This window comes from Diprion similis, chromosome 12, assembly GCF_021155765.1.
Source record: "Diprion similis isolate iyDipSimi1 chromosome 12, iyDipSimi1.1, whole genome shotgun sequence".
Lineage (NCBI taxonomy): Eukaryota > Metazoa > Arthropoda > Insecta > Hymenoptera > Diprionidae > Diprion > Diprion similis.
In genome coordinates, this window is record NC_060116.1 from 10,540,302 (window position 1) to 10,549,303 (window position 9,002).

The window sequence follows — 9,002 nt, forward strand, 5'->3', positions numbered from 1 at the left end:
GCAATTGCAGTAGCACTCAATTACATCTCCGATTCCAATCCGCTGGACCTTGATTGAGAAATTCCGGTACCGCATGGAGCAGCGGCAGCCAGTCTCCTCTCCTCGTAATCCTTCAATTTCTATCGAGTAAAAAACTCCTCTCACGGAAAATCATCCCTTTTTCAAACAATGTCCTCGAACAGCACCACCCACCGAGCCCCTGAACAAGTGGAACGGACCGCATCTGATTACGCCTATAACAATATACCACCGAAGGTTTCGAGGGGGGATGGAATGAAGCCCATTGCCTGTATCGTCGACGGATAAGACTCTCGGCTGCAGGGGATCGCGGGACACGTATCTAAGCTATGATAGAATTATAGAGTGGGCCGGGCGAGAGGGCTGCTGTGTTAGTCGAATGCGGCGGCAAGGAGAAGAGAGAGGAGAGGAGAGGAGAGGAGAGGAGAGGAGAGGAGAGGGGAGGGGAGGAGAGTAAGAGAGGCAGGCAGCTAGGCTGGAGGTCTAACAACGTGATCGCGGTTCAAGCACTCCCCAAGGATCAGGAGCAACTACTCTTTCCTCGCGTAGTTGTTTCACCTCCTCGGCGTGAGGGTGTAATCCGCACACCCATTTGCGTGTGTGTGTGTCTGTGTGTGACCCGTCGCACCCTCTGTGCACCTCATGCCTGATCCGCCTTTACGGCGCCCCTGCGCACGTACGTCGTTGCTCTCCAGCTAGACGTGCCAACCCTTTACCCTCATCTCCAAGGTATTTAGCGTCCGACCGAAGATTCCCGCGAAATATAAACGCGCCCCTAAACCTTTCCGTTATCCCAGAGCCCCACTTTCCTTCGAATTGAATTATTGGTATCGGCGCTTTGATAGCCGACTCTCTCTCTCTCTCTCTCTCTCTCTCTCTCTCTCTCTCTCTCTCTCTCTCTCTCTCTCTCTCTCTCTCTCTCTCTCTCTCTCTCTCTCTCTCTCTCTCTCCTCTCTCTCTCGCGTTTTCCACACTTTTCGCACCGATGCTGCCCGTCTACGTGCAGCTGCCGCGGTGCGGACCTCCCTGCGGCACAGAGTTGTTAACCTTTCAACCCACTTTTACAACGATCAACGCGCCAAAGTTGGGCGGCTGGTTTTACCGCAGCTCGTACTGTTTTTACAGGTAATATCGAGTTTATTATTTTAGATTTTCGTCCGTTGATTATACCCATACAGATGTATATGTGTTCGATATAAATAATAACCGTTGCTTTTAGATGATCACTGAACCTCTGACAAGTAAAACGAACACGACCTTTTCCATTTGATTTTTTGCTTTTACATTTTGCCGATTTAAATTCAGCTACAGGCACAGACAGTTAATTACCAAATTACGAAATGGTCGTCCCTTCTTGGAGGAACAGTAATGAGGGACTCACTTATTAGACGGGGTAACAGAATTTAGCACTTTGCGAGTCAAAACGTACACCGTTATTCGATAAAATGAAAAGCTCAGGATTCTGGATTAATGGCTACGGTGCAGGGAACTATAATAACAATTCAGAGATGGATAGATTTTCAGGATCTCTCGTGCGAGCTGATGCACTTTTGTGTCATTTGGAAATCCGCTGGCCTTGCAAATCTGCTACATATAGCAAAACGTCTCAATTCTCGCACGCGATACTCGCTACTGGAACTCAATTTGAACACCATTTGCAGAACTGATTGCAGTATAATTCGAATCGGAAATAAATGATGATAGAGTTTGACACTTCATTGAACTCTAAATAAAGAAAAATTTAACTTTCGCTGCAAACATTATTCCCTTCTTCGTTTTTCCCTCACTTTTCATGCGAAGGATAAAAATAACCGATAAAAATTCGGTTTACGCTTTCGGATACCTTGTCGAGACTGATGCATCGTAAACGTCGTTCCAGCGCCTACCGCGATTATAAATTTCCATTCAAACTCAGACAAGACGCGTCTGTTCTTCGTGCAGAATCCGGGGAGCAATTACTCACGCTGTAAGTAAACCGCGGAAAGACGGGCGGCGCGAGGCGAGTCTGCCTGGTCCAGGAGGCACCACGGATCTCGAGCGACCGCCAGTCTTGGTTATAACTTTGGCAGCAGTGTTTTGGTACCAGTTAACAGTGCGGGACGAAAGAAGACCACGGTGCCGATGCCAGACCGATAGAACCGCGCCTCGAGGCATTTCCGTTGGAACCGTGTTTTCGAGGGAAAACCGGAAGTTGAAACCAGTCGTTGAAACCGTGGAAGGAAAAGGGAGAAGAAACAATTGTTTTTGTAGCACGTGTTATGGTTCACTACGGCTGCGCGAAGACAGACAGCGGTGGAATTGAATGCTTCGTGGAGTTTAGTGAGTTCGTCTAATTCGTCCGGATCATGTCAGTGGAATATACGTATAGAGATAAAGGTTGAGTGGTGAAGATAATATAAGCTGTATGTGTGGCAAAAATTTTTACTCCGTTAATATGAAATATTTCGCGTTCTCTCTGCATGTCGGGATCCGAAACGGGTTCAGATAATCGAGTCAGAGCTAACTTCGTTCGGTTCGTTTTCACCGGTTCCTTTTTTCCCCTTTTTTTCGTTCTTCCAAAAAAGGCCTGACCTCGGCCTGACGCTGCTCGTCGAGCGGAAAAGAGATATCGCTGATCAGAGAAACCCCGCAGTCTTCATCAATGCCGTGGCGGTAATGCCAAAGAACGTCCTTTGATACTGTAAGCTGATTAGAAAGACTGATCCTAACGAGGCCGTATAGACCGAATGTTAATTAACAGGGATTGGATCTTGCGTGCAGTATACCTAACTTGTGTAACGGTTCAATTCGTGATTCTAAAAAAGGATAGACTACCCGACTTTGATCTTGACCCCGTGGTACGTTAAGCCGTTTACAGATAAACGATCCATCCTAATAATTTCCACGATCCGTTATCTGGCACGCGTCTGCGGCGGCTTATCTGACGGTCCTTCTTCAATCTTTGAGAGAGGAAAGATACGCGCACGGGTTCGCTTCGAAAATCGATCGATGGGTGATCCCGGAGCGATTGAGTACCGCAATATCTTGTGTTTACTCTTCAAAGCTTAGCTTTGCAACCCCATTAATACTTGGTAAGGTTTGGCGGCCTCGGGGCAGCAGCTGCGGGAAGCTATACAAACCGAAAAGGTTTCCTTGACACCCTTCGTCGAGGCAGTTTCTAATCTTTTGCTCTTCTCTTTCCTCTCTCTCTATTTCTTACTCGTTCTTTTTCCTCCTTGTACTTGTACGAGTTAACATAAACTCTGCGTAACTCGGTAACGCCGCTGAAGCGTAATGTAATCACAGAAGTATTTTTTTTTTTTTCTTTTTAGTATAAATAATCTAATGTATGTATACCTAAGAGCAGAGGAAAGGTACGAGAAATAAAAAATTTTTTCTCAATCCCACACGGCTTATTGAATAATATTTAAATGTGATTCAAAAAATCACGTCGAAAAATTCATACACATAATTTATATTATATACATATCTGTCCGTCAAAGTTCCTTCACTGCGAAACGCATAAATCATGACAATTACAGTCAGTTGTTGATTCGCAATCCACCCGCAATGTCAGTCACGTTTTTCAAATCAGCTACTTGCTCCCCACTTTTAACTCCTGTTTACATTTTCATCTCGCAGAAGAATCATCAAGCGCTCGCCTGTCCGTTAACGGACGTAAGATTGGCGCCATGGCCAGGTTCATAGAACTTCTCGCAACCATCGGTTCGTTTATACTGATGCTGGTGACGCTTCCTTTTTCCCTCTGCTTTACGTTCAAAGTCGTACAGGAATACGAACGCGCCGTTGTGTTCAGGATGGGCCGTCTCAAAGGTGGTGCTTATGGTCCAGGTACGAACACTTTATAATTAATTCTCATCATGGAAAGTGGCATTTCACTGAAAACGGTAGAGTATTCCAATCGTAAAATAACGTAACATGCCTGTGAAGTGTAAAATTCTAGACAGTTTGTTTAACATTGAAAATAGTACGAGTGTTTTAATATTTTAGCGGCAGTAATTGCCCAACATATTTTTTCTCTCTCAAAAAGTAAACCAAAATTTTTAATAAAATTCAGATCTGATATCGTAAATCATAGATCTTGAAGCGATTTCAATAACAAGCTGCTTTCAAGAAGGTTGAATTTATAAGGAACCTTAAACGTGTAACATAAACGATCCCGAATTCCTATTTGTATAATACGTCGTACGTTACACTATTCGGATCGAAGAGAAAATTTTCTGTCGAACAAATTTCTAAAACGCGTTTTTTTTTTTGTTCTTTGTTATTCATTCTCCTCTCGGAAGAGGCTCAAATAAAAAATATACCTCGCGCGCTTATCTTTCGCGTAAAGAAAAATAAATAAATAAAAGAGAAATGAATCATATTTTACACAACAGACGTCAGTTTCTCAGCTGACTTTATCGCTCCTCAGGCGATGATTTCTGCCGTCGTAACGGAGGAGAAGATTATTTGTAAAGACGGAAAAATTCACATACCTACGTGCGTAACTGTGTAACTCTCTAACAAGCATGCCGTTATACATGGCATAAGGATCATGACGAGTGATATGCTGATTTTAGATTTACCGCAACTGACGAATATCAATCATCAATCGAATCGAAAAACATCTGCTGATTAATGAGACAGCAAACTTGTGCCAGTTTCACCCATTGAATATTCATTTTACGGTTCAAAATACCAGCATGAATAGTAGAGTAGATCAGAACGCTGTACTAGACTGAAAGAAGCCATGACAGATGTAATCTCAGAGTCTCAAAGGTTTCGTTTAAACGATCTTTCGGCGACAGAAGTGCAGGCAGCGGTCGTTGAACGATCAGTGGCAACGGTCACTGGTTCGGTCAGTGGTCAGACCACGCGGCGCAGGGGCTGCGGTGGGTAGTTGTGGTCACGTGATACTGCTACTGCCCATTGCGGATTAGGAATTACGAAAATGGAGATGGGAAAACGGTCGGCGCTACTTAGGAGAGCTGAAGCTTCTCTGGGTATGTAAGCTCGAAGCTGGAGGCTTTGATGCAAAGCGACGGAGGGCATTTGAGCGAACGAGAGACTCGGAGGAAGTTCGACGAACTAGATAGATAGGTGGATGAATACACGATGGGTATACACGTGGGTGTAGGGGTGTCTATAAATTCGCGACGAATCTGCACCTCAAAGGGGTGCAGTGTGATATATCTGCGGGTCAAAGCACGGCAAAGACCTTATTGCTTTTCCACCAGGGACCTTTTTCGTCATGCCCTGCGTGGACAACTGTGTCCTCGTGGATATGAGGACCGTCTCATTTGACGTACCGCCGCAGGAGATCCTCACCAAGGACTCGGTCACCGTCAGCGTCGACGCGGTCGTCTATTACCGAATCAAGGAACCCCTCAACGCGGTGGTCAAGATAGCAAACTACAGGTGAGTCCGTTGATCTTCCGTAAATTCATGCCCCGAAGAATCTCGAGTCTTTTATTAAATTTCCTTTCGTAGCCATTCCACCCGGCTCCTGGCATCCAGCACCCTGCGCACCGTCCTCGGCACACGTAGTCTGGCGGAAATACTCTCGGAGCGAGAAACCATATCGCACACGATGCAGAGCTCGCTCGACGAGGCGACCGACCCTTGGGGTGTCAAGGTGGAACGCGTCGAGATGTAAATATGTTACAAACCTCTTGACTCCTGCGCTTTCCTCCTTTTACTCATAATTAGGTACACATCCCGAAACTGCAGCTCCTTGAGTGATCCTATAAATCTGCGTTCGCTCGCTGCTGCAACTGTCGTCCCATTTCCTCCCCAGGGGTGGACTTTTTTCTCCCCCAATTCCACCCGCATCCCAATCACTGCGAGCCTCCGTCGTGAACATCCCTCGATTACTTTCACCTTGACGTTCGGTTGATGCAGAAAGGACGTCCGACTGCCCGTCCAACTACAGCGAGCTATGGCAGCCGAAGCTGAGGCTGCGAGGGAAGCTCGGGCTAAAGTAATCGCTGCCGAGGGTGAGATGCGCGCATCTCGTGCTCTGAAAGAAGCGAGTGACGTCATTTCCGAAAGCCCGGCAGCTCTTCAGGTGAGTGGATTAAATATCTCGTGATACATCGCTGGTTTACTCCTGTAGCACCGTCGTGCGAAAGTAGCATATTAAGTACGTGTAAAAAGCCGGAGTGTTTTCGTCCTGTTTTCTGTTTTTCGGTATATTTTTTTTCATTTCTTTTGACCCTCGCTCTCTATCTATCTCTTTGCCATCTCACGGGATCGTGTCATTTGAATCGAAAACGGTCCAATCGTGCGCAAGAATCGAAGTCCGTTTTGTCAATTCTCTACTGACGAGGTATTTTGTCACAATAACGTTACGCTCGGTCGACCGATTCGATTGACGCGCCATTTCATTCCCCTGGGGTGTACATATGACACGGTCCCATTTTCCTCTCAGTTTCGCGAATCCACTGACGCTGACAGGTGATAAGCGGCAATCTCTGTCTCAACTCAGAGATCGATCTTTTCCACCATCTAACTCTGTAACAGTATAACGGATTCATTTCCTTAAAATAACAAGACTGTTGCTCGTGCTCAAGATTCACCGATACATCACGTTAACGGAATTTTCGTTTTTCCGATGGGCATCGCTCGAGAAAGACGCACGATTCCAGACAGAGACGGCAGTTCAGTTCTTCCATTTCCCAGAGGAACAGTTTTCCAGTAACACAGGTACACGTATACGTGTAGTTCCATTACTCCGTAGGGCTGAGTGCGGGGTACTAGACTTCACTCCTCGCTGACGAGTGAAGTGTCAAGCTTCTATCGTTGCAAGTAACGTTCAATTCTAGTGTCAGCAGCATCTTGCCTTTAATAACCAGGTTTGTAGCGTCGCTTTACTACTCTCTCAAGAGACGAAGTTATCGGTATGCTTGGCCCTGCGCGCGAGCGTCAAACGGTACTGAGACTGAAACGTTGAGCTGCAGGTATAATTCAATCAATTTTTACCTCGACGTAAGGAAAACCGTCTGAAATGGGGAGGATTCAATTGAATTCCAACGGGTCTAAAGCCTCAGGTATAGACGCTCACGCCTTGTTAGACGCTGCTTAATACGAACAGAGTCAGGATAATTATCACAATGAAATGCTGAAAGGCGAACTGCTCCCTTGGATTATTAATCCCTTCGCTATTCTCAAAATTAACGCACCAAGAGCTCCCTTGGCTTACGTTCCACGTGTCACGCTTATCCCCGCAGGAAACTGTTACACCTACGACCTCAGACCACCCCGAGTCACTCGCAGCTCCGGAAGTAACGCGCGGATCTCGAACGAGTACAATGTAGGTACGTGTGCCAGAGGTATGGGGAACGGTCATAATTCTGCAACCTCTGTCTGGATAAAACATTCTCGAGCGTAAGCTTTGACGCATCGCCGACCCCATTGTTGGTTGGTCCGGTATTTCTAACGCTATTCACATTTAATATCCTACTATAAGTTACGTCGGGGGAGAATGAGGTGTATAGTTGCGGGTGTGGGTGTGGATGTGGGGGGATCGGGATCGGGATCGCCCAAATAAATCTTGGCTAATGCGTTCATTCGAAAATAAATAAATTCTGTTATTCTGTTTGGACAGCTGCGGTACCTGCAAACCCTGAACAGCATTTCTGCGGAGAAGAATTCCACGATTATATTCCCCCTGCCCGTTGACCTTCTGGCGCCTTTTCTATCACTTGGACAGCACCAATTTCGCCAGCCGCTTCCACATACCTCTTAGGATTCACCGGAGCTTATACTCAAGGCTGTTTAATACAAATCAAGGATAACTGGTACTCCTTGCCAAGGAACAGAGGTTGTTCAAACTCGTATCGTTTAAAATGAGTTCAATTTCCACAACGTTTGCAACATTTACTCTGCAAACAAACTGTACGAAATGGAGAACAATTCGAGTTCAGAGGAGTGGAAGGAATGTCGGATGACTTGATAAAATAAAGTATTTATTAATATTTCAAAATTTCTACTCGAATAAGTCCACCAGCCTCTTTCACCTGAATCATGTTCGTATTCTACTCAAGACACGTTTCATTTAATTATGATAAGTATCCAGTTGACGTGAAAATAGAAACGTCAAATCAGTAACTGTAAGTATTTACGACGGTGTAATGGAATTCAGAAAGGGTCGACCATGCTGTAATTACAATTGCAAACGCGAGTGCAGGGTGTATTAATTAATCGAAGCCCGCATCTGCCGCGACAAACGCCCGCAGCGTATCAAAAGGTCGTGAAACAAAAATGAACGATCAACGACCTTATATTCGAACTATAATTGGAATCGCTACTGTATCGAACCAAGCTGCTCCGAGTGTAGCTTGAAAAGCGTAAAACTCGATCCTGAGCCGTTGCTTTCCACGAATCATATATCACTGAATGTCAATTAACGGCTTTCTGGTTGGTTAGATTTTCCCGAATATCATCACCAGTGAATAATGAACATTGCCGCATCAATTTACGAACAATCAATTATATCGTGTAGCACACTATGGCACGCCTATAATGGCTTGTGAAAAAAATCGCTAACTCCACAACGATTTTTCATTACAAATTTACAATTTACCTCGGGCTAAAATCTCAACAATAAAAATCCAGACGTGATAAAATTAAAATCAAACGGCAATTTTGCATCGCATTTCGCAACGATGATACAGAATAATGGATTTTCGTACAGACATTCGATGTATCATTTGCCGTATGTATATAGACGAAGCGATCGGATGAAATCGAAAAAAATTTTTTAACCATCAATCGTCAAATAGCGATCCGAAAATCTCACTCCATGCGTACATTGATTTAAGCGTTTTTCGAAATTGGCCAAAAGTGCGGTGCAAAATGGCAACACCATACCACCAGCCAGCCTGCGGCTGCGCTCGAACCGTTGTTCCCAGGTGTTAGTGCAGCCAACTGAAATGACCTTAGCGGTCCCAACTCTATTATCTAGTTATTAATTAAGCCTTCTGCATCCCCGGGAGGGTTTT

The 9,002-nt window shown here is 45.2% G+C and overlaps 1 protein-coding gene across 2 annotated transcripts; it reads left to right on the forward strand.

Moving 5' to 3' along the window:
• Positions 1-2,056: 2,056 nt before the first annotated feature.
• Positions 2,057-8,056, forward strand: LOC124412914 (band 7 protein AGAP004871-like). 2 transcript variants are annotated; one of them, XM_046893130.1, is made up of 7 exons: positions 2,057-2,394; positions 3,640-3,849; positions 5,238-5,418; positions 5,491-5,652; positions 5,902-6,067; positions 7,607-7,822; positions 7,876-8,056. In XM_046893130.1, the coding sequence occupies exons 1-6, from the start codon at positions 2,364-2,366 to the stop codon at positions 7,745-7,747; spliced, it is 891 nt and encodes a 296-aa protein (XP_046749086.1). In that variant the 5' UTR covers positions 2,057-2,363; the 3' UTR covers positions 7,748-7,822; positions 7,876-8,056. The 2 variants fall into 2 exon arrangements, with proteins under 2 accessions (XP_046749086.1, XP_046749085.1); XM_046893129.1 differs by having other exon boundaries at positions 2,057-2,337.
• Positions 8,057-9,002: the final 946 nt, after the last annotated feature.

What these genes read in the sequence shown, in the direction of transcription:
- LOC124412914 (XM_046893129.1), top strand. Translation starts at nt 2,277, where the DNA reads ATGGTTCACTACGGCTGCGCGAAGACAGACAGCGGTGGAATTGAATGC. An exon ending in TGAATGCTTCGTGGAGTTTA is followed by an intron (nt 2,338 to 3,639) that starts GTGAGTTCGTCT and finishes TTCATCTCGCAG; the next exon opens with AAGAATCATCAAGCGCTCGC. An exon ending in GTCAAGATAGCAAACTACAG is followed by an intron (nt 5,419 to 5,490) that starts GTGAGTCCGTTG and finishes TTCCTTTCGTAG; the next exon opens with CCATTCCACCCGGCTCCTGG.